General features: G+C 41.2%; 1 protein-coding gene across 9 annotated transcripts in view; it reads right to left on the reverse strand.

Annotated features, from left to right (window-relative positions):
• The window catches only part of GRIA4 (glutamate ionotropic receptor AMPA type subunit 4), a 552,658-nt gene that overhangs the window by 87,946 nt on the left and 437,870 nt on the right, over positions 1 to 26,842 (reverse strand). For 8 of the 9 annotated variants that reach the window (XM_075337446.1, XM_075337445.1, XM_075337452.1 and 5 more), the window contains one exon: positions 23,836 to 23,946. In XM_075337446.1, coding sequence (XP_075193561.1) covers positions 23,836 to 23,946 — 111 coding nt within the window. Of the gene's footprint in view, positions 1 to 16,791; positions 17,138 to 23,835; positions 23,947 to 26,842 lie in introns of those variants that run through there. The other variant, XM_075337453.1, reaches the window with a different exon arrangement.

A 26,842-nucleotide genomic window follows, 5' to 3' on the forward strand; every position in this document is an offset into this window, starting at 1 on the left:
AGTTATGCATCGCCAATAAACAATTCTAATTTATTGATACCCCAAAGTTATCAGGTTAAACTGACTAACCTGGGGGTCCTATGGTTGATAGATTTGAAATGTTCTTCTAGTCTACATCTTCCAACTCATCAGATCCCCAGTGTATGGGATAGACCTTAGAGTGAATGTCCTGGATAAACCAGTTCAGGTGAGCTTACTAGTCCCCTATCCAGAAGTTTTATAGAGTGTACAATATTGTTTAGACTACTTGGTGAATAAAAAAATGAAAAGAAGCATAGTCTTTGATCAAGCTGCAAGAGGAGACGTAGAGGGTCAGGGTCTTTGAATGAACATGTCCAAATGAAATCCCGACAGGAGGACAAAGAAAGTCATTGAGATTACAAAAATGGTGCCCATGCATGAAAATGTGCCCATGAGTTGTGTATTGTATTCCATTCCATTGCAGTGAGTAGGGTAGACAAGAATTTCACAACCTGTGGACAGGTGTCACATGATTCAGCTAGATTCTATAAAGGTGCGCAATGTTATGATTCTATGGTGATGGCGACAAGACCGGGCGGTCATGTGACTTAACGTTTACGATATACACAGTTACGGCCATATTCTGACTGGACCTACGCTGCCTCACTCAATTCACTAGGCGGAATGTGGCTGGGAATGTCCATACTTGAAGTCACATGATCACCTTCTACCTGCGTTGGCACTGGAGAATCCTGACAGCACACATTGTGCACACAGTGAGGATTCATATCAGATATCAAAAGATGGGGCTGATATCAGAAGATGAGGCAGCTCCAGAACTGAGCACTTCCAGCCACAAGCTGCCACCAATAACAACTGATTGGCGGAGGTGCCTGGTGTCGGACCCAGAATGATCAGACATTGTTGACCTGACCTAAGGGTAGGCCATCAATGTTAAAGTAGTGGACAACCTCTTTAACTGAAAATCCATTAGTGAGATGCTACGCCGATCTGATGGGAGAGTTTGTAACTCTTTTATCTGTCTTTTTCTGAGCTCTCGTCAGCTTATTTAGGACCACATCAAAGTTGAATGTGTAGGAATACAAGAGCCTGTGAGAGCTAAACAGACTTTCGAATGAAACCCAATGGCGAAACACTTTCTTTAAGTTTTTCTGCAGCCATCATTAGACAGTCCAACACAAAGCCTACAGTGAAAGGTTTTTAATGAAACCCTATGGCTAAAATTATTTTTCGCCCCTATTTCATGCATTTAAGAAATTAAAAAAAAATGGTCCCCAAAGGTGGACAACCAACTATAATCTAAAATTTCCAAAACTCAGAAAAATTATAAAGTTGCAAAAACCCCTTGTATTTAAATGCTTTGTATACATTGGTAAACTGGTGTTTGGTGTTACTCCATAGAATAATACCCTTTGTACAATGGTCCACAGAAACACACTGTGTTAATACGTCAAAGAAAAATATCAATATCAACTAAGAAGAACATAAAATAAGCCAACAGAGGAGATACAAGTACATTGGTACTGAAACACTACTAAGTCCAAACTGTACATAGAACATATCATTTACCTGATTAAGCACAGAGAGAACAATTCTGCAGTGTAGTTTCAGGAACATGCCAAAAAATAGAAAATATGATTGGATAGGTTTTTAAATTTTCAGCTTTATTATGGTACAAACCAAATAATACAAAATATGCAATCTTTTTTTTCCAATGCCATAACACTTGGGGTTGCGTGTGCTTTGCACATGTACAGTACAATGGTCCATAATAAGGTCTAAGACCACAATATTAAAAGGCGTACTCCAGGAAAACTAGGTTTCTGCCTGGTACAGAGCCTTAGGGGGTTGTGCATGAGACTGGAATACCATAGGTAGAAATCATGCCCAGCCCCTCTAAGTCCTGCCCTTGGTATCATTGTGTTTTTATGGAGCATTCCTTTAATGCATACGAAATATCCTTTTACAGATTGAGGAAAAAAAAAACAAACAAAGCAAAAAAAACAACTCAAAAGTACATAGAAGCAAATATCAACTATATCAAGTAAGTCTACTACATACATAGAAATCATATATAAACAACTACATACATAGAAATCATATATAAATAACTACATACATAGAAATCATGTATAACACACAAAAAGCATTTGTCCATTCTTGGAGTTAGAATTTTTTAATTTTTACATTCATTTTTAAATAAATTTTCTGCATTAAAGGTAATCATCACGGCTAAAATTGTGTACCGATTTACATTAATTGGAATTAAGCTACGGAAAAAGTTGGGTAAAATCACATTACTTATTTTGTTCAGATTCTGAGTTTTATATAGTGATAGTCCAGAGCTGTATTCTCAATAAAGGTGGGTTGTCCAATACAAAACAAATAAAAATAAATAACAAATAATAATAATAATAATAATAATAATAATAATAATAATAATTTGTGTAAAATAAGAAATACGTTCCCTTGTATTAAAGGGGTATTATCAAGTTTGAAAGTTATCCCCAAAGGGAATAACTTTCCAGTCCCTAGGGGTTCGAATGCTGTAACCCCGAGTGATCCCAAACGTGGGGCTTTGAAGAGGCACAACTGAATGGAGCCAAGGTTGGTCAGGCACAATCCTGCTCCATTCATTCTAATGGGAGTCAAAAATGGGTGAAAAAGACTGGGCACCACTGGTGTGCATAACTCAGCTTCACACTGGCCTTAAAAAACTGACCACACTTGCAAACAAGGGACACCTGCCCCGAAGCTGCACGCTCTGAACTAAATCCAAATTATGGAATCTGGATCCAAAAAAGAATGAGGAAAAAAAACAGCAACTCACCGGGTGATGAAGTAAAGTCTTCTTTATTGTGCAACACGGGTTACAAGTAGTGCAGGGAGGGGGAGCCGAAGCCTCGGAAAATGGTAAACCATTTCACGCTGGTGTGGTGCTTCTATGGGGCCCACACCAGCGCAAAACGGTTTACCGTTGTCCGAGGCTTTGGCTCCCCCTCCCTGCACTACTTGTAACCCGTATTGCACAATAAAGAAGACTTTACTTCATCACCCAGTGAGTTGCTGCTTTTTTCCTGCTTCTTGTTTGGATTCTAATAGGAGTGCTAAAGAATTCCACTTGGCAATTTTTGATGGTCCCATTAAGACTGAGTGAAGCTGTAGAGCGTATGATTGACCTCTGCTCCATTCAACAGGGGCTCTTCAGTGCCACGGTTCTCAGGATCACTGGGGACCTTGGCAGTCAGATCCTCTAAAGATCAGGAAGTTATCCCCAATACTGTGGATAGGGAATAACTTTTAAACTTGAGAAGACCATTTTAAAAGCTCCCCACATTTTTTGATATCAGTGCAGATCACGGCACTTACTTCCAGTGCTGTTTCAACAAAGGAGAGTTTCGGCAAACACATGCTCATTTCAGTAGTTAAATGGTGTGTGGTCTAAATACATAAGTCTGCAGTCACTCATTGGGTCACTCTATGTGTCTGCAGACTTGTGAGTCCTCACATTGTGTGCACTGCACACTGTGAGGATTCTCCAGTTGCAGAGCCGGGAATGATTGGCACGTGAACTTGAGTATGCAATTTGCTTACTCCCTGCCAGAATCCGACTAGAGGGGTGCCTCCTCACCCACTGCAAGGGTACTTAGAGAGGTGGTGCACAGCTAATCTGATTTTGGCCTGGAGTATGCATATCGAAAACCTACAGTCACTAGACAGTGCGCGTGATATGAGAATTCACACGTCTGCAGTCGCATAAAGTGACACATAGAGTTATTGGAGACTTGGCATTTTAGACCGGACAACCTTTTTGAGCCTGACACTTTCTTTGGCTTATTGAAAAGGGGCAGCCTAACAGCCCTATGTAATATATTTGTCTTAATGCAGGAGATACCTTGCTCCATGTGTCTGTCAAAGTGGAAGTAGAGGTATTGGAATAAGAACTGATGCTAACATCTTGACAATTTAAAATCAGGGTAGCTTTATTAAAGTGTTGTTCCCAAAAATAAAGTTATTACCTAAGTTGCTGTATGCTGGGGCTCTTAGAGGTCTCGAAATCGGCTTTGGAAACCTAAGAACACCATTCCAAATAGAGCAGAGGTGTGCATGTATTGTCTATGCTCCCTTCATTATCTTTGGAACTGACGAAAATAGCCAAGTGCTATGCAACTGCACCTCTGCTCTATACAGAATGGGTTACCATTCTTGAGACCCTCAGCAATCCAGGATCTCAAACAGTTGGATCCGTAGTGATCATCATGTTGTACCTTATACAATGGATTCATTGATTTGTTGGGAATAACCCTTTAAGTCAAATTTATCAGTAAGTTTTGCACACATTCAAATTTTTATTTCAAGCTGGTTAACCCCTTTACGTTTTCCAGTATTCCTTGCTGACAATGTCTGTTCTAATAAAATAATACTGTCCTGTCTTATATGAGCTCAACTAAGTTGTAAGCACTAAAGGCCTAAGTCCCCAAGGGTCTATGCACATGTTAAGTACTTGGAGTAAAAATTTCGGCACATCTGTCGTGTGCCTCCATGCGCCTCATCGCATATGTTACTCCAGTAAGAGCTTGGAATAACGTTCCATATTTTAATTAATTCAATGGCGGACTCTGTCCTGCTCCTCACCAGCTCTGATCATTTTGCAGAGGTGACTGAAACTGGCATGGAAACGCCAAAATTTCAACATTTTGGAGCTACTAGGGGTTGCACAAAAATGTTGCGAAATTTGAAGCTGTTTTTTCCTGAATTATGGCTTAAACACCTTGATGAATTGGGGTGCAAGACTGTCAGCTGTTCCCTATAATAAGCTCTCAGCTTTACTGGATTAGTTAAAATGCTTTGTCCACTAATACGACAGCCCCTTCTGATTCCATGTTTCTACCAGGTAATATAAAAAAAGGAATACTCACCTCCCATGCCAGCACTGTTTCAGCGATGATGGGACTCTCCCAACCGGGGTTCATGTGGGATTGTAACGTCATGTAAGCCCAGAATCCAATCACTTGAGCTTCTTGCTCCCCGCCTTTGGACAAATGAGTTAAACAGAAAGTGAGTGCTGCAACTGCAGCTCACTGCCTGTTGATTACTCCTGCGTCCGAAGGGCGGGAACAGGAAGCCAGCATTGATAGGACTCAGGGCTCACATCACGTCACAACCTCATGTGAGCCCCGAGAATCAGAATCCCACTACTGCTGGAACTGTGCTGGCACAAGAGGTGAGTATAGCTTTTTTTATTTAACCTTGGGGAAAAATGTGGAATCAGAGGGCGCTGTCCTAGTAGTGGAGAAGCCCTTTAAGATTGGCTAAGGAATTTCTCAGGATCACTGGGAAATCCATTATTTACACCCCAGGTAACTCACATTTATAACTTATCCTGTGACCTCATTAATTAATTTAGTGAGAAACTCCTTTAACAAGTAGATTTTTAAAGAGAATGTGTCACCAGATTTTTGCTCCCTACCTGATAGCAGCATAATGTAGAGCCAGAGACCCTAAGGCGGGCTTTACGCGCTGCGACATCGCTAGCAATTGCTAGCGATGTCGAGCGCGATAGCACCCGCCCCTGTCGCACATGCGATATGTGGTGATTGCTGCCGTAGCGAACATTATCGCTACGGCAGCTTCACATGCAGATACCTGGTCGGCGACGTCGCTGTGACCGCCGAACAATATCTCCTTCAAGGGGGAGGTGCGTTCGGCGTCACAGCGACGTCACCGCTACGTCACTAAGCGGCCGGACAATAGAAGCAGAGGGGCGGAGATGAGCGGGACATAACATCCCGCCCACCTCCTTCCTTCCGCATTGTCGGTGGAGGCAGGTAAGGAGATGTTTGTCGTTCCTGCAGTGTCACACACAGCGATGTATGGTGCTGCAGGAACGACAAACAACATCGTACTGGCAGCATCAGCGATATTATGAAAAGGAGCGACAGGTCACCGATCAATGATTTTTGACGTTTTTGCGATCGGTGATCGTCACTCCTAGGGTTTACACGCTGCGATGTCGGTAACAGCACCAGATGTGCGTCACTAACAACGTTACCCCCGACGATATATCGTTACCAATGTCGCAACGTGTAAAGCCCGCCTAATTCTAGTGATGTGTCACTTAGTGGGATACTTACTACAGTTTTGCTAAAATTACTTTATCTGCTTTAGAACTACTAGTTCTCAGAATACTGAGCCCTGTAAAACCCCGACCACACCAATGATTGGCAGCTTTCTTTATACACTGCTTGGACGACCCCTTCTTAATCACTATGTTCCCACCAAGTAAAATAATAGCAGTTATACTGCCCTCCTAGTGCCATTCCAGCAATATGGGCACTGGCTCTCCCAGGGCTTGACTGACAATGTTATGTCATGTGATCCAAGCGGCCAATCAGTGGAAGCTTCACAATCCAGCATTGTGGGCACTGGCTCTCTCGGGGCTTGATTGACAATGTTATGTCATGTGATCCAAGCGGCCAATAAGTGGAGGCTTCACTATCCAGCATTGTGGGCACTGGCTCTCTCGGGGCTTGATTGACAATGTTATGTCATGTGATCCAAGCGGCCAATCAGTGGAAGCTAAACTATTTCCTCTTTCATATATAACTGACATCTGCAGGAAGACAGAGGTATGGCTGCTCTCTGCCTGAATTGTCTGAAGAAGGAAAGAGTGAAGTAACCATAGTGATCCCATGACATAATGTCATGCAACCCCTGGGAGAGCCATTGCCCACACCACTGGAACAGTGCCTGCACGACAAGAATGTATAGCTGATTTTATTCTATTTATTGGGAACATACTGATGGGAAGGGGTTATTTGAGTATATATAAAGTAAAGCCAGTGCTATACTGGCACTAGGATGCTGAATATAAGCATAACTTTTTTCTGAGATTAATTGTTTTATTTCAGAAATATTTGCAAGTAAAGTTCCAGCAATGCACTGTTATTTGAGTGACATGTGCAGCAGGAAGGGAATATGTGGATCGGGTTGCTATCTGTTCCCACCCCAGTCTGTCTGCCTGGCCTTCCTTCTCCTGTCGCCATCATAGAAGTTAATTCCAATGAAGGCAGACAGACAGGGACAGGAATAGATAGCAAGACCAGAGCCATAAATTCCCTTCCTGCTGCACCTGTCAATCAAATAGCAGTGCATTGCTGGAACTTCACTGGCAAATATTTCTGAACTAAAACATCCAATCTCTGAACCAAAGCTATGCTTGAATTCAGCTTCCTAGAGCCAATATAGCACTGGCTTTACTTTATAGATTAAATCCTGCTGGTTGGTTCCATTTAAGTCGTCTCCCAATGTGTCAACTGTATCTAACAAAAAAAAGAGAGCAGAAGAGTCCTCTCTCAATAGAAAAATGTGCACCTTCTTTGGTCACCATTTTCAAAATTTGATCCCCTAAATGTGGAGTTTGCCAGTTCTGCTGTCTGGTTATTAGCTCCCCTTTGCTTGATTTTAGATTTCTAATATAATAGATTTTATTTTTTTCATTATAATGACTAAAATGTGCAGATTAAAAAAATTATCTATATTTACATTTTCCAAAAACACAAATTTGCACATAACTGCCCAAATTAGTAAACTGAATAATACAATTCCTAACTCTAATCTATCAGTCTGAACAAATAAAATGTGGCGCACAATGCAAGCCTTACACTGACATATAGCATTTACTGTACAATAAAAGCTTTGAAGCAGGAACTTGTTCAGTGGAGTTTGTCTATAGCGCATGCTATACTAAACATTATTCACGTCTTACTAGGTTAACTGTAAAGACATAGCAGTAGAGAAATGTAAAGTAGAAGTGGTTTTATCTACAATGAGAACCTTAAAAGATGTGAACACTTTTATTGACTTTTTTTCTTACATTTTGCAATTGGGATTAATTAGACATTTTACACTGTTTCTAAAGCTGTCTACTGCAGAATGAATGAACTGAGAATCTATCAGCGAGCTTTGAGAGAGTTGATAAGGCTGCTTTCACACTACGTTTTTTTAGCATGCGTCATGAACGTTTTTTTGCTGTAAAAGCAGATCCTGCTTTTACAGCAAAAAAACGCATGTGTTATTTTGCAGGATCCTGTCACTTTAAGTTTATAGGCGGGCATTGGAGTCATGTGATCGGGAGTCAGTGGAACTGAACGTGATAGACTGGGAGCCGGCTTCTGACAGCTGCGGACGCTCGTAACCAAGGTGAACATCGGTAACTTGCTTGGATACCCGATATTTACCTTGGTTACGAGCATCCGCAGCTGCTAGGAGCCGGGCTGCCTTCTCCCTGCACACATAACCAACGTAAACATCGGGTAACTAAGAGAAGCGTTTTGCTTGGTTACCCGATATTTATCTTGGTTACGAGTGTCCGCAGCTCTCAGGCGGGGGAGAGAGAGAGGAGAGGGAGGGTGGAGAGAGGGAGGGGTGGAGAGAGACTGATCACCCGAGGCTGGTTTCTGGGCATGCTCAGTAGAGCAAGCAGGATCCTGTCTATCAGCACGCCAGCGTTCACATGCGTTTGCGTGCAGTATAGTCAGGATCCAGCAATTTACAGTATTTGGATGCAGCTCAAAAACGCTACAAGTAGCGTTTTTGAAAAATGTTAAAAAACTGCAAGTCGCTGGATCCTCACTATAACGCACGCAAACGCATGTGAACGCATGTTGACGCGAGTCCATTGCAAATGCATTGAAATGAAAACGCATTTGCACTGGATCCGTTTTTGCGTTAAAAAAAATGTTCAGGACGCATGTTAAAAAAACGTAGTGTGAAAGCAGCCTAACTCTAAAGCCCGCTACACACGCTTCAATATATCTCACAATCCGTCGTTGGGGTCAAGTTGTAAGTGACGCACATCCGGCATCGTTTGTGAGGTATCTGCGTGTGACAGCTACATGCGATCAGGATTGAACGCAAAACCGTTGATCGCAAACACATCGTATCATTCTCTAGAATTGAGCGTTTTGTTGCACGAACCTAGTCAATTGTAACGTGTGACATCCCTCATACGATTTTGTTGTCTGATGCTATGTGCGCAGGTGTGCGCTCTGCACCACAGCTTAAAAAAGGTCTGCTTCAGAGCGCAGCTAAAAAGCTGCGTTCTGAAGCGCCTCACAATGTCTGTCATGCACTAATCTCTGTCAGTCCGTCACTATCTCTGTCCCTCACTCTCAGTCCATGTCAGTCTATCCCCCTCTCTCATATACTCACCGATCCCCGATCCCTGGCGCTGCACGGCATTCACACTGCTCCGGCGGCTTTTACTGTTTTGAAAAAGCCGGCCGCCCATTAAACAATCTCGTATTCCCTGCTTTCCCCGCCCACCGGCGCCTATGATTGGTTACAGTGAGACACGCCCCCACTCTGAGTGACAGGTGTCACACTGCACCCAATCACAGCAGCCGGTGGGCGTGTCTATACTGTGTAGTGAAATAAATAATTAAATAATTAAAAAAAACGGCGTGCGGTTCCCCCCATTTTTAAAACCAGCCAGATAAAGCCATACGGCTGAAGGCTGGTATTCTCAGGATGGGGAGCTCCACGTTATGGGGAGCCCCCCACCCTAACAATATCAGCCAACAGCCGCCCAGAATTGCCGCATACATTAGATGCGACAGTTCTGGGACTGTACCCGGCTCTTCCCGATTTACCCTGGTGCGTTGGCAAATCGGGGTAATAAGGAGTTATTGGCAGCCCATAGCTGCCAATAAGTCCTAGATTAATCATGTCAGGCGTCTATGAGACATCCTCCATGATTAATCTGTAAATTACAGTAAAAAAACACACACACCCGAAAAATCCTTTATTAGAAATAAAAACACACACATATACCCTGGTTCACCACTTTAATCAGCCCCAAAAAGCCCTCCTTGTCCGGCGTAATCCAGGATGATCCAGCGTCGCTTCAACCGCAGCTGCATGGAGGTGACCGGAGCCGCAGCAGACACAGCCGCTCCGGTCACCTCCATGCAGCAAATGAAGACAGCCGTGCGATCAGCTGCTGTCACTGAGGTTACCCGCGGCCACCGGTGGATGCAGCGGTGGCCGCGGGTAACCTCAGTGACAGCAGCTGATCGCGCGGCTGTGTTTGCTGCGGCTCCGGTCACCTCCATGCAGCTGCGGTTGAAGCGACGCTGGATCATCCTGGATTACGCCGGACAAGGAGGGCTTTTTGGGGCTGATTAAAGTGGTGAACCAGGGTATATGTGTGTGTTTTTATTTCTAATAAAGGATTTTTTTCGGGTGTGTGTTTATTTACTGTAACTTACAGATTAATCATGGAGGGTGTCTCATAGACGCCTGACATGATTAATCTAGGACTTATTGGCAGCTATGGGCTCCCAATAACTCCTTATTACCCCGATTTGCCAACGCACCAGGGTAAATCGGGAAGAGCCGGGTACAGTCCCAGAACTGTCGCATCTAATGTATGCGGCAATTCTGGGCGGCTGTTGGCTGATATTGTTAGGGTGGGGGGCTCCCCATAACGTGGAGCTCCCCATCCTGAGAATACCAGCCTTCAGCCGTATGGCTTTATCTGGCTGGTTTTAAAAATGGGGGGAACCGCACGCCGTTTTTTTTAATTATTTAATTATTTATTTCACTACACAGTATAGACACGCCCACCGGCTGCTGTGATTGGGTGCAGTGTGACACCTGTCACTCAGAGTGGGGGCGTGTCTCACTGTAACCAATCATAGGCGCTGGTGGGCGGGGAAAGCAGGGAATACGAAATTGTTTAATGGGCGGCCGGCTTTTTCAAAACAGTAAAAGCCGCCGGAGCAGTGTGAATGCCGTGCAACGCGGCGCCGGGGATCGGTGAGTATATGAGAGAGGGCTGCTAACTTCAGTTACTCAGGGGATTAGTGGTCACCGGTGAGTCTTCACTGGTGACCGCTAATCAGGACGCGACACAGACAGAGCCGCAGCATGACAATGAAGTCGGGTGAAGTTCACCCGAGTTCATTCTGACAGTGCGGCTCTGTCTGTGTCTGCTGTCATCTGCCATTCAGCTCTGCTACATGGCTGTCTGTGTCTGCTGTTAGCGGCCATGTAGCAGAGCTGAATGGCAGATGACATAGTAAAAACGCATCCCACATTACACACGCTTGTCAAGTCAATAAATAAAAAAAAAAAAAGGTGCTCAATGCATACGTCACAGATCACATGATCTAAAGGATCGCACACAAAATTGACCAATTTAACATAGACTACTAACGCTCGTGTGACAGCAAATGAACGACCAACGTGAAATCTGATAGATCCCGTATGCAACCTGGGCGTGTCACATCGCAAATGCGATTGTACAACTAATTGCAACGTGTAAAGTGGGCTTTATTCTTCTCCTGTACTCCTTTTAGCTGATTTATGACCATATGAAGAGTTGAGTTGAACTTTGTAATCATAAATCATCTGAGAAAAGTTCAAAAGATCAAAGATAAGAAGGTCACTGGCAGGTCCTCTGTTAACTCATTCTGCAGACAGCAAACAGTGAACAGAAATTTAATAAAACCCAAATGCAAAAATGATTCTAGTGACTAAAAACTTCCGAAGCTTAAATATCTTGAACAGAATGAAAATGATTATATGTAACAATTATATATTTTATTCCAACTTTATTGTATATCTTATTGTGAAATATAGGTTAATATAATAACCGAATGAAAGAGAAAGATTAATTGGGGCTTCTTCAGATAACTGAATTTAGGTTATGTTAGACCCCCATGGCATTTTTAAAGGGGTTCGTCATTTCTAATTATTCTTAGAATTGTACATTAAACATTTATTTAATCAAATAACTAAAATAATGCAATTATTACAGAAGCAGCCATTTCCTAAGTTCAAAAGTAACTCCCCCTAACAAAGCGGCTCTATAGTTCACAACATGGCCACTAATAACACTGCGGATGGCAATAGAAACTGCTGCATGCACAGTGCGGAGCGCAAAGTTATTCAATAGAGGTTACTAATGGACAGATCTGGTCCCGTCCATCAGCTGCCATGTTTCTGAATCAGAGCATCACACTGTGAGACAGTTGTGAAACGAGATTTGTTCTCTAGTAAATATATTAAATTAATAGAGTAATAAATTAGAGGGATATAATATCTAATATATTTTTATTTCATTTTCTAGCTATTCACACTTTTATTTGTTTTCACAAGGACCACTTAACAAACCTAGAATGTTAAACTGGCCTCATCATGGAATAGTGGCTGTAGAACTGAATACTACATATTTTTATCTCCTGATTTCTCATCTCTATTGTGAAGATATTAGATTGTGAAATTTAGATAATAGCTTATGCTAAGGTGGAGTGTACTTTTTACTCCGCATAGTGTTGACCAATCATAAGCAAGAGATATCATGCAGTGGGAAAAAAAAGACACACCCCCAGAGAAGGTTAGAACAGAATTTCTACTGTGAGACATGTAATGACATAGAAAATCACTGCAAAAAAATTATCATCTCTGATGTTTCGGCCCAAGAGGGTCTCTTGGGCCGAAACATCAGCGATGGTTGTTTTTTTATCACATTTTTTCCTAAATTATCATAAATAAAATTGCATTAAGACTTTCTCAGATTGCAAGAGTGTGCAGTGATACTCTATAACATTTGATCCGTTTTTTTTTTACCTCATCACTCACACCTCAACTTTTGCACGCCAATTACAGACTATATAGACATGTAAAGACACACAGCCCTATCCTAATCCATAATTTCACCACTGGAATCTACTTTGTAGAGTAGAGCAGAGCTATGTGTCATAACAAACCTCTTGCAGCTTTCATCTCAGAGCACTATCAGCTCAGTTCTACTCCACCTCCCTCCACACTGAATACAGAAATATGAAGGCTACAAGAGGTGTTTGAAATGACACTCAGCTTTGCTTTATATTAAACAGTAGGTGCAAAGACACACCCCTAGAGAAGGTCAGAACAGAATTTCTACTGTGAGACATATAGTGACACACAGCCCTGCCCTAGTGCATAATCTGACTGCTGGAATCTACTTTTGTAGAGTAAAGCAGAGCTATGTGTCATAACAAACACCTCTTGCAGCTTTCATCTGAGAGCACTGTCAGCTCAACTCTACTCCCCCTCACTCCACACTGAATACAGTAATATGAAGGCTACAAGAGGTGTTTGGAATGACAATCAGATTTGATTAGGTGCAGGGATCACAGATGAGAGCAGAACTATGTGTCAATACATGTCTCATAGTAAAAAGCCTGCTCTGATCTCTTCTGGGGGTGTGTTGTTTTTTTCCCCTGCAAGACACTTCTTGCTTATGATTGGTCAATGTCATTCAGGGGAAAAAAGAAACAGCTCTACAGAAAAGTATCTCTGTATCTCCAACTGGGTCTGGGCATAAATTACAATCAATATTTTACAAGCTAATATCTCTGCAACGGAGATGAAAAATTAAAAAAGAAGGTTTTATTAAGTTCTGCAGTCACTATTTCATGTTGTGGTCAGTTTAACAAGCTCCAACTGGTGAAAGGTCATCATTATTGCTGTATAGTGCATCAAACAAATCATGTTACTGCATGGAAACTATCAAAATCCAGGTTATTGTAGCTGCTGCTGCTGAGAGATCTTCTATACGTCTACTGGGTAATTGGATTTACCATTCTGATTGGGCTCTGGAGCTTCATAAAATCAAAATATACTTAGCAATTATGCTCATATACACAGAAACACAACAAAGAGCTAGACTCATTAACATATCAATACGTGATGCAGTTATTTGGGATTCAGTTGCTATTTTAGCGGGATAATATCCAAGAATCTTTGAGGCACCAGAGGAAAATTTTTAAAAATTGAAGCCTTTACTCCATAGTATTAAAAAAATCACAACAATAGGAAGCCAAGGCAACGTTTTGGCCATATCTGGCCTTCCTCAAGTGTCAAATAACAGCTTGGTTATTCTTCTGGTTTTGGGCCTAGTGGGAAGCTCCACCGAGCAACAACAGAATTTATCAATGGTGCATGGAACTTGGACACCATATTTGCTTCAGAGAGGTCTACTGCACATGACTGGAAGTGCCCGGCATTCAGAAGATCGGTCACAGAGAACACAGGTACATGCGTCACCGCTGGTGATGCTGCATTGAATAGCATGGTAGCACGCCCCTGTGGGTGTACTAACATGCTAGTTGGGGGATATAGCGCCCTTGGGCTTCCTCATTAGCATAAAATAAAAGATCTTTAGAAATACTTTTTCTAGAGATCTCTTTATCTATGCCAGTGTATACAGGGACGGTTAGGCAGGGATTAGCAATATTCATCCAGAACTGCTCCTGGTTCTGGGTATATATTGCACCTGACAGGTTCCCTTTAAGTAGAGCTGATTCAAACTTAAAAGCCAAAAGTCAAAATATTTTTGCACAACTCCACATGTGCAAAGGTTTGGCATATTTTCAAAAGTTATCCTAGTTTTCTGGCGGGAAAGCTTTTATGAAATGTCCTTAATGTTTCATTGCAGGAATTGCATGAAAAAAAAAATGAACCCTGACTGCTATAAAACTATAAAAAAAAATCAGGATGAAAAAAAATGAAACAGACCTGTTTGCAGTTCATAATAAAAACCTGTCAGGAGCAGCAGCTCATTTACCCGGGAACGTTATCTATGCAGCATCAACTGATTAGTATATGAAAACAATGGTAATATCAAGATGACAAAGATGCTAGACCATATATTTCTTAGGCTTTAGAACCAGTGCTAATCAAAGGTAGAGTTCACTTTAAATAAACATTAAATTTATGTCATTGATGTGTTCCAAAATTCTTAAAGGGGTTTTCCTCACAAAGAAAGGTAATTTTAATCAATATATCTAGGAATAATAATAATAATAATAATAATAATAATAATAAAAACAAATCTTAATTTCTATTGGATGGGATTAAAAAAATGTTCCCTGTGCTGGGATCATCTTATATATGTGTCCCTGCTGTGTACTGTGTAATGGCCGTGTCTGACCGTACAGGGACATAGTCTGATCATACCACAGCTCCTTGGTTGGGGAGGATGCAAAGATCATACAGATATTACAGCATAGCATTGCAAATTAATCTTTCATTGAGGTAAAAGATTTTTTTAAAAACAGTTAGGGAAATGTTTTACTTCACAAAAAGAATCATCTATGATCCTGTGCTGTAATATCTAAATACTCTTTTGCACAGTACCCTGCCCAGGAGCTGTGGTATGATCAGACCTTCTTGTCCCTGTACGGTCAGACACAACCATTACACAGTACACAGCAGGGACACATATATAGGATCTCAGTACATGGACTTTTTTTTTTTTAAACATCTTTTTTATTTAAATTTTTAAACAAAAAAATTAAACAGTCAATTGCATGGTCAAATAGTAAACATCAGCATACATGAGATTGATTTGTTCATCAATGCAACTGTAAACCTTGCAAAGAAAGAAAAAATAAAAGGTAGTATCACAAACAAAGAATAAGAATGTGAGCGTGAACCCTTCCACAATTATGTTCTTGCTATCGTGTCGACTACCATCTCCATATGGTACGCATGAAGTGTCTAATGACGGTCCCAAGACCCCCAATGTCCCTCCCAGGTCTTCCAGACAATACCATTTTGTATGGCGGAAAGGGCTAATTATTTTCAGGATTTCCTGAGGACTATAATGAAAACCAATTAATTTTTTCCACAGTGGAAAATCTTTTCCTGATGATTTTTCTTTACTCCTTTCCGCTTCTATCAGTTCTAGTTCAAATAGATGTTTGATTTGAGATATTATTGCTCCCATCGATGGAGTGTTTGGTTTAAGCCACTCACTAAACAAAGCCCGAAGAGCCACCACTAAAAATGTGTGGATGTTTCTAGGAGTCTTTACTTTGTCTACCATACTCTGAGATTCAAAATTTAGGGTGGGGGGGGGGCTAATTGGTGGAAGAGCAGGGCCTGTGGTGTTTGTGGAAGTTTCATTCCCCAACATGCTTGAGTCTGGTCCCAAACTCGCTTCCAATATGTTGTTACTTCTGTGCACTCCCAGGGACATTTTTTTAAATGACACCCAATTGTGGAAACGATTATTATTCCAAGCTCTATTGATTAAAATTAACTTTATTCATGGAAAACCCCTTCAAGTAAAAATCAAATTATTAAACCAAAATATTTTAGAATAATAAAATGCTAATTAAAGATAAAGTGTCAAATAAGTAATAGTTTAAACTTATGCATAAAATTCTAATTGACATCACATCGAACGTTAAATAAAACGTCAGATTTAAAGGTTTGGTCCACTACCATGTATAGTGGCCACATCAATGTAAAGCTGAGAAAGAAGGTTTTTTCTAAATACTTTCTGTTGTCAATTCTGCTTGTGAGTTGCGCTATCGCTGTCCGCTCATCCCCATCACGTGACATGGGCTGCAGTGACCTCTCATGACCGGTGATGTCACATCAACTTCCGGAATTGGAAGCTGACTCGGCATCACCGAGGCGGGACCCAGTCTCTATGAGTGACTGGGCTGTGGGTTGTGGCTGAGTTTCACCGCGCATCACAGCCCAGCATTGCTCCTGCTTGTGGCGCGCTCTGGTGCAGGAGAGAACGCGGGAGATGTTGGGCTGTGACACTGGGCTGTGATGTGCAATGAAACTCCACCCACATCCCAATCACTCACGGAGACTGAGTCCTGCCCTGGAAGTTGACGTGACATCACCAGACATCAGAGTTCACGTGACGAGGATGAGCGGACAGCGATAGCGCCGCTCATAGGCAGAATTGACAACAGAAGGTATTTAGAAAAAGCCTTCTGTTTCAGCATTACATCGATGTGGCCACTATGCTTTGTAGTGGACCACCCCTTTAATAATCATTTATATATTCAATAACCTGGGGGGGGGTAAATTTATACTTCATGACGGTACTATTCTGCCATATTATGGGATGAAGGCATTTCTAATAGTAGCATAAAGGGTGATTATAACTTCAGGACGATAATGATCCACATTACAGATTGAAGGAAAAACAAAACAAAAAAAAATGAAAAATCAAAAGGTTTTACTATTTGGACTACATTGGTGATTTATACTTGAGCCATAGCAAGGAATGGTCGCTGGATCTTGAAAATCTGTTCTTTCTTGATCAATTTCTTAAAATAGGATTCTTCATCAGAGGCTGAAAAGAGGAGGACTGTACTGAAGTATGATTTCCATTTACTGAATCTTTTAGGAAAAAAAAATATTCACCGTACAAAAAAAGCTCATAGAGTTTATAAAGCATCATGCAAATGTCATCTAATAGTTCCTGGATTAAATTCAATTTTTAAAATGTTTCTTTTATAGTATTTTAACCAGTTTTATAGCTCTGCAGTTATAGTAAAAAAAAATAAAAAAAAGTGTTCTAAACATGTAACTCCCATTGAAAATACATTTCTTTATTTCATCATTTTAATGTCAAGTGTAACAGAGCGGGTGAAAAGTGCAGGGAAGTGTAGTGGAAAGTCCAGACAATAAAGGTCACCCTCCACCCGCCTGTTTTGACAACTGATTTTAAAGGGCAGAGTTGAAGGGCTGACTTTGGAAGATGACAAATCCACTCGATGTAACTGCACAATAAAGAAAACGTGATTTTATGTTACGCCGTTCTACGGTGAAACATAAGGATTTTCTCATCTTTTCTTTGCTCTGTGTAGTTTACCCTTAGAAGTCAATGTATAAAATTTCAAATGTACTGTGTGAAATTAAAGCGGACCCCCCACCAGGATTTTCCTATATAAACTAAAGCCAGTACTATACTGGTGCTATCATGCTGATTCTATACATAGCTTTAGTTGTGAGATCGGATGTATACTTTCTGAAACATAGGCAAGTCAAGTTTGTGAAATACACTGTTACTTGATTGATAGGTGCAATGGAATATCTAATAAGTGGGTCAGGTTTTGCTGGTTATTCTAGCCCCTGTCTACCTGCCTGTCCTTCCTCCCTGCCACCTCCCCCTGTAATAACAGAAACAGGGGGGAGGAAGGACAGGCAGCAGACAGGGGCAGGAATAATAAGCAAAAGCTGACCCACTTGTTAGATATTCCGTTGCACCTATCAATCAAGTAACAGTGTATTTCACAAACTTTACTTGCCTATATTTCAGAAAGTATACATCCGATCTCACAACTAAAGGTATTTATAGAATCAGCATGATAGCACCAGTATAGCACTGGCTTTAGTTTATATAGGAAAATCCTGGTGGTTGGTCCTCTTTAAGGAATCACAATGACTTCAATAACGCCTGACAAATAGCTGTCCATGGTGCTGAAAACATCCAATTTATTCTGGAAAGAAAATTTGGAAGTCAAAAAAGCTAAACGGAGACATATAAATGATAGTATTATATATCTGCAATATAAAAAGATTTGTAAATCAGGAATATATTTCTTTGGTATGTGATAAATAACATTTTATATGTTATGCATTTGTTTAGATGACCGGTAATTTTTTTTCCCACATAAAGAACAAACACAATGGGAAACATGATGCCAAAAAAATAATTAACATTCATAGGTTGACTATTACCTGAATTCATAAATTTAATAATAAACATCAAACATTTTATCAGTTTACATTCTAAATATTTTTCAACCAATCCCATTTATAGTTTTTTTAGTAAATTATTGACCATTGCCTTTGTCAGTTTTCCTCAAAGAAAAAAAAAAATTAGAACTTTTGCTAAAGCTTTAGATTTGAAATACCCATAAATTGTAGATCATTGGTTTCAATTAATCGCCTAAACCAACATTATTAAACTGCTGAAATTCTTGTTTGGAAACCATAACTAAACTAATATCATTAATGGTGGCATGTCTAAAAAAAAAATTAAAGTATAGTAATAATAATTATATTTCATAGACTATATAAAAGTATGAAAAATATATAGTAATGTTAAAAATTTAAAGGATTTGCCAATGACTTTGACATTGATGGCCTATCTTAGGATAGCATCAATAAGGTACAGCACGGCACTTTTTTTGGATGACTTGGTAGGATCCAAACCGGTAATCAAAGTAGAAAACACCCAGGCACTAAAAATGGTGAAAAAACAATATTTTTTTGGTAAGTAGCAATGTATAGAGTTGAAGACTAGGGATCAGTGGACCCGTGAAAGTTGGGTTCGGTGGGTGCAGCTGCAGTTTAGATAAAGTTTAGTTTGGTACTTGAATTTGACCTGAACCCCAAAAGAAGTCACTAATTGGGCAGTTCAGGTCTCTGCCCACATGCAGTCAGCCATAAACAGATCCCTTCCAGGGGCAGGTGGGTGGAGTTTTTCCTTTTTTTGGGGGGTGCACAGTACATCCGATCTTGCTTTTGTTACCCCCAGTATGAGCCGTTCAAACACTGCAAGCGACTCACACTGGGCTGAGCACTGAGCATACCCGAGCACAGTGAAGCTTGAGTGAGTGGTTAGAATATGTAAAGCATATGTAAAGTCTGTGTTCGGTATGAATATCGAACCTCGGGCTTTCTCACCTCTAGTGAAGACGTATCGGTCACAATATAATGACCTTCATCAGTTTCCGTGATAACAGATGGGGAACTGCCTGGATTGGTGGCGTGGGTTGAAACAGTAGTATCCACAGAGCTCACGCAGTGGTGGATACGCTGTTACAACTCACGCCACCCATCTAGGTGGTTTCCTATCCGGTATCACGTGAACTTATGAAGGTCATTACATTGTCACCGAAACATCTTCACTAGAGATGAGCATTCCAATAAAGTGATGAAGGTCATTATATTATGACCGATACATCTTCACTAGGGATGAACAAGCATGCTCGACGCTACTCGGTGCTCGCCAAAGCATCTCAGTGCTCGACAAACTCGGCGAGCTCCGAGTACCGGCGAGATGCTCGGCTCCCTCTCCCTGCATTTTGGCGCTGTTTACAGAGTCAGCCCACATACAGGGATTGGCTGTCACACACTGTAATGCCACAACCAACATGGCTGTGGCATTGCAGTGATTGGCTGGCTGCACAGCGTCATCAGCTCTATATCGCAGCTGACGGCGCTGTGCTCGGCAATGTGATCCACAGTCAGCTAGTGTAGGGGGAGGTGCTGCTGAGCTAGGGACAAACTTTAGTGTGTGTCTTAGGTAGTGTACGTACTAGGAGACGTAACATCACTGCTGCCACCGTTGCCATAGTAGCCTACCGAACGGGTTACTATAGCATCGGTGATCTCTGATCACCTTATTACCAGGGCCGCTACGCACTGTCTCCTGCAGGAGCCGCATGAGTTAACTTCCTGTTCATCAGCTTATGCAGGAGCCACTAAATAGCAGCGCCGGGAATCAGCTGATTCGAGATCATCGTTGCTGTAGGTTACTATGGCAACGGTGGCAGCGGTGACGTCACTGCCTACCAACCCCCCGCAGCCTCTGCTCGTTTACACAGCATGGGGAGGAGCAGCATTCTTTATCCCTGTGCTGTGTGATATAGCAGAGCTGCATGGGTTGAAGAAAACAGAATACCAGGATCGTGGAGGGGTGAGAGGGAGTAATAAAGATGGAGTCATTGAGTGTGTCTGTGTATTTATTTATCATAAAGTATTTTTTCTCTGTGTGGTGTCTTTTTGAACCCTTTATTGGAGATTCTTAATGGCTGGGTCAAACTTGGCCTCACATTAAGAATCTCAGGCTTAATACCAGCTGGTTAAACAAAGCTGGTATTAACCCCTTATTACCCAGCATGTCACCTGGCACCAGGGTCGCTGGAAGAGTTGGATACAGCGCAAGAAGATGGTGCTTCTATGAAAACACTATTTTCAGGGGTGGCTGCGGACTGCAATTTGCAGCGGGGGGCCCAGAAAGCTTGGACCAACCTGCGCTGCAGGTTCCAATCCACAGCTGCCTAGTTGTACCTGACTGGACACAAAAATTGGGCGAAGCCCATGTAATTTTTTTTTAATTATTTCATGCAATTCATGAAATAATTAAAAACAGGGTTTCCCTATATTTTTGGTTCCCAGCTGAGTACAAATAGGCAGCTGGCGTTTGGGGGCAGCCCATTCCTGCCTGCTGTACCTGGCTAGCATACAAATATATGGTGAAGCCCACGTAATTCTTTTTTAGTTTTTTTGGGAAAAGGGCTTCCCTGGATTTTTCATTGCCAGTGAAGAAAACACCAAATAGTGGGGGTTAACAGCCACTAGCTACTTGGGTTACCCTTAGCTAGCAATAGAAAATGCAGTATTAGCTCACGCATGTTTATTTTTACCCCCTAACCCTTGGGTTAGGGTTATTTGTTTGGGTTTTTTCTTTTATTTTTTAATGATTTAAAATAAAAAATGGACATGGGCTTTGCCATATTTTTGTATGCCAGCCAGGTACAGCAGGCACGTACAGACTGCCCCAACCCCCAGCTGCCTATTTGTACCCAGCTGGGAACCAAAAATATAGGGAAGCCCTTTTTTTTTTAATTATATCATGAATTTCATGAAATAATTAAGAAAAAAAACAATGTCAGCTTTGTGCAATTTTTGTGTCCAGCCAGGTACAACTAGGCAGCTGGAGATTGGAATCTAAAGCGCAGGTTGGCCCAAGCTTTCTGGGCCCCCCGCTGCGAATTGCAGTCTGCAGGCACCCCGAAAATGGCGCGTTCATAGAAGCGCCATCTTCTGGCGCTGCATCCATCTTTTCAAGTGGCCCTAGTGTCGGGTGGCTCGCTGGGCAATAATGGGGTTATGGCCAGCTGGGTATTATCAGCTGGCCCTAAGCCCGAAATTCATGGTGTCATGCCAATATTAGACATGGCCACAATGAATTTCTAGTAAAGATAAAAAAAAGAAAACACAACACAGAGAAAAATATTTTGAATAGAAATAAAACACAACACAATTAGTAACTCCATCTTTATTGAACTAAAGAACCCCACTCCGCCGTAGTCCTGGGTTGAGGGTCCTGCAATGTCCAATCAGGATCCAGTATCATCTGATTGATTTATCGGAAGGCAAAGCAATCAGATGTATCAGGTTCAAGGACCTGAATCACATGACACATCAGCTGATTGTTTAAAAGCTATTTACACAATCAGCTGATGCATAAGTAGAAAAAAAACCTATACTCCTCTGTGCAGACTCCCGTCCGATCGCTGCAGGACCTGCCGGTAATCAGCTGATGCGGTCACCTGATGGCATCAGCTGATCATTTAAACCGGCTGAGCGGTAAAAAGCCGGGCTCACCGATGCACTTATACGATCAGCTGATGCCGTCCGGTGACCGCATCAGCTGATCACCGGCAGGTCCTGGAGCAATCAGACGTGTCTCGGGAGTCTGCAGACAGGTGAATATGATATTTTTTTTCTTCTTCTATTGTTCACTTTTGGTTTTGCTTAGCAGCGAATGTACAGGCAGAGAGAAGCTGCCTCACATACCCTACTAAGCGAAAGTGCATGTCACACATGTCCCACGGGAGGAGGAACACAGGATTCTTCATCCCCCTAATACAAAGACAACATTGCTCACAGCAGTGACATGGGAGTCAGAAATGCTTACAAGGTTCTTCCCCATGCTGCTCCCATGTCATTTGAGCACTGTTGTTATACATTTGGGACAGTTTTGAGCTTTTTCCAGACGGCCGGGGGTGCCACCGGAAAAATGCTTGGGTATCCCATAGGTTAACATTGTGCTCGGGTCGAGCACATGAGCATTTCAAAATGCTCGACCTGAGCATCGAGCACCCGACCATTTTACTGCTCGCTCATCTCTAATCTTCACCTATATACACTGGAATTGATACTTACCAAAATAAACAAAATTCTTGTTTTTTTCACCTTTGACAGTGTCCGAGTATTTTCTACTATAAGCTAGGTCATCAATGTCTGATTGGTGAGGGACACAACACCTGGCTCCCCGCCAATCAGCTGTTCACGGTGCCATTGCTGGCCAGAACTGCACAGCACAGCTTTGTTAACTATATAATGGCCACAGTTGGATAGTGTACATAAACCCCCTAATCCACCCCCTGTTTGAATCAATAGGGGGTGGATGTGTCATTTCTGGCCACCATTGCACTGACAAAACTGTGCTGTCTAGTCTGCAACTGTATCGTTCCGGCTAGAAATGGCACCGAGAACAGCTGATCAGCAAGGGTGACGGGTGTCACATCACTCACCGATCAGACATCGATGACCTATCCTATACACAGGTCATCATTGTTAAAGTCCCAGACAACCCCTTTAAGGTTGGCAAATTAAAAATAATAAAAATATAAAGTTTATTATAATATACTATATGTAATGAAAGATTTTATATTCTATGTATTAAAAGATTTGTGTTTAATCCAAGTTGTTGAACTTTTTTTTTCTTTTTTTTTACAAAATAGCACGAGTCATTGCCCCTTGTTTTTCTCAATTTTTCCAAATCCACTATAAATTTTTGTTGAAGCTTCTGTTTGAAAAATAATAAGGTGGCAAATTTTAATTAATAAAAAAATAAAATAAAAATTACAATAAATAATAAAATTTGTAAAATATTTTACTTGATCTAAAAAAAGAACTCGCACATCAGTTATATGGGTGGTATTTTTGCCATAAAATAAGTTATATTTTAAGCGATTTCCACTAATTATACAAATGCGCTGGTAACTGAAGTCTGACGGCTCGGATTAAAAAGCTTCACTCAAAAGATTTCCAATGGCAAAACCTCAGGCTGTCCCAAGAAAACTAGGACACTCTCAGGCTTCAAGCTACATTAATGCTTTATAAATTACAAGTGAATTTCAGAGATGCTATACTTTTAGATCTTAGCCACATGAGATTAATCTAAATATCAAAAGATTTGAAAAAAAAAAGTAAAAAAATAAAAATAATAATATTAAGGAAACTTACCAGAATTGTAGTCACAACAACTGTCCGGTTTTCAATTGCTGAAGAATCATTTCTAAAGGTAGGTTCATGTTGAAGCAAAACCAATTTATCCATATCATTCCAGTATCCAATCTGTAGAAACAAGAAAAGCAAAAAATGTATCAAAAAACACAAAAAAGGGAATTTACTTAAAGTGGTTAGAGCATTCTTTGAGTATACCATACTATGTGTGTGCTGTATTGAATTCCTGAGCGCTCGTAAAAAAAACCCTTGTTAATTTGGAGTTCAAAAGGCATAGGAGTGCATTTTGCTCACAAGCTCCTAAAAAATAGATTATATTAAAAGTATTATATTATAAATGAAAATTATATAATAAATTGTAACCTTATTATTATTATTATTTATTTATAGAGCACCATTGATTCCATGGTGCTGTACATGAGAAGGGGGTTACATACAGAATACATATACAAGTTACAGTAGACATAACCATATAATAAAACCTAATAAAAAATAGGTCTACATATGGAAATGATTAGCTAATTTTGTAAAAAATTATGTTGGAAAAGATAAAACTGAGCATTTAAATCCTAGTTAAAGGGTTATTATAGTCTTTTTTTTCAGGAACACCTCATTCCCAAGGCTCTGATTTCCTGATTGCCACAGGGTGGGCACTTCTGATTGATAGCTCAAGCCAGAAGCATACTGACACTGCTGATCTAAACTGTGCGCTCCTGATGGTGCTATATGAGGCCGCCTCTGCAGCAGCATTGTTAGCACAGTTGAACTGAAGCTAGCCCTAGATAAGTAAGATAGATAGGTAAGAAGCTACCCAAGCACTCCAGCAATCCTAGCCAGCCTCAGTGCAGTGTTTACAAGCTGTTGGAAAACCATTTCCGGTGACTACCTTTTGAAGCTCATCAAGAGAATGCCAAGAGTGTGCAAAGCAGTAATCAAAGCAAAAGGTGGCTACTTTGAAGAACCTAGAATTTAAGACATATTTTCAGTTGTTTCACAATTTTTAAGTATTTCATTCCACATGTTTTCATTCATAGTTTTGATGTCTTCAATGTGAATCTACAATTTTTTTCTTGAAAATAAAGAAAACTCTTTGAATGAGAAGGTGTATCCACACTTTTGGTCGGTACTGTAAATCTGATCAGCTCCTCCTGCTCCATAACATCAGATACCATTTTCAACACAACAGGTTCCCTTAAAAGGGTTACTCTCATTTCCAAGATCCTATCCCAATATGTAGTAGGTGTAATAATAATATTAACAAATACCTCCAATTATAGAAATGTAGTATAGTTCTTCTCATTCACTATGTCACTTACCTCATGTTCAGGGCATTGCAGGGACCTTAGGTATCCATCATACGACCACGCATATAGTCACAGTTATTTAGTTGCTAGTGGTCATAACCATGTACATACCTGTTACTATATGCGTGGTCGTCATAACATGGATACCTAATGTACTGCAATGCCCTGAACATGAGGTAAGTGACAGTTTATCAGGAGAACTATACTACATTTTTAATTGGAGATATTTGTTAATATTATTATTATTATTATTATTATTATTATTATTATTATTATTATTATTATTACATCTACTAGATAAGAGGCTAGGATCCTGGATATGGAAATAACCTTTTAATTCAAACAACACAGTATAGATTCACATTTTTATATTCATAGATTATTGATTCATAGATTCATTGATTATCTAATATGAAAGTCTTAAGACACAAAATTGGGTTTAACTCTCCTAACTCTCCTTCTTACGTGACTGCAAAGACATCCATTGTGGATTATCAGTTAATATCGAATCAATTCTCATTTCTTAGAACATATTAATCTCACTGTTCGCGTTACATTTTCAGTAGCTCCTCTGCTCACCCATCATACACACAAAACGAAATTTAAAATCCTCACTTTCACCTAGAAGGCCTAATCCAATTATTCTTTGGAAGAAATATATTTTCTAATCCAGGGATTCCGGAGGACATTACCCTACATGTAACCTCTGTGCTGCCCATAGTAACTTTATCTATAAACCTAGTCTGTTACGGGGGGCTGTCTGATAAAACCTAAAGGAATGTCAGACAGTCAGGGTCCACCGTGCAAAGACTCTGCTGCAGACTATGGCAGAGGATAAGGGGTATATAAGTGTGCCACTGTAAAAAATAATAGCACAAGTCCCGAGTGCAATACCTCTGTTAAACTCACAGAGGAATATAATTAGAAAATAAAGCAATTCCTCCCTTACTTGGAGGGTGTGTGGAATGGTCTCTGTTAAAGATCACAGAGACAAAAGCAGTGAGTGGGAAATGGCACCTACCTAGGTCCGTTCCTCTAGTGGTGCCAGGAGACGGACAGCAGCGTAAGCCGCTCAAAGCTCCTACCTGCGTTCGCTCCACTAGTGTGCGAGGACACGAACCACTAGATATGGCACCTGCCTAGGTCCGCTCTACTAGTGGTGCAAAAGAGATGGACAGCAGCGTAAGCCGCACAAAGCTCCTACCTGCGTTCGCTCCACTAGTGTGCGAGGACACGAACCACTAGATATGGCACCTGCCTAGGTCCGCTCTACTAGTGGTGCAAAAGAGACGGACAGCAGCGTAAGCCGCACAAAGCTCCTACCTGCGTTCGCTCCACTAGTGTGTGAGGATACGAACAACTGCCAGACGCAATATAAGGAACGTTACCCTAGCGGCAACGTCCACCTACGAGTAGAATCACAAGGCCCAGCCGGACCATGTGCCTCAGGCACCTGCCTATGTCCGCTCCACTAAGAGGTAAGGAAGGATACGGACTGCAGCCGAAGCTGTAAGGTATAAGAACGCTACCCTGCCGGTAGCGCTCACCTAACAGACAGAGAGATGCCTAGAGGGACATGCACAGGGCGTCTACCCTCATGCATGAACCAAGAGGACTGGGCGCCGGGCGGCGTGCGTCAGGGTCTTATATAGACTCTGTGCCTCATCCAAGATGGAGGACACCAGAGCCAATCCGCTGCCAGA

This window comes from Anomaloglossus baeobatrachus, chromosome 2, assembly GCF_048569485.1.
Source record: "Anomaloglossus baeobatrachus isolate aAnoBae1 chromosome 2, aAnoBae1.hap1, whole genome shotgun sequence".
In the NCBI taxonomy this organism is placed as follows: domain Eukaryota; kingdom Metazoa; phylum Chordata; class Amphibia; order Anura; family Aromobatidae; genus Anomaloglossus; species Anomaloglossus baeobatrachus.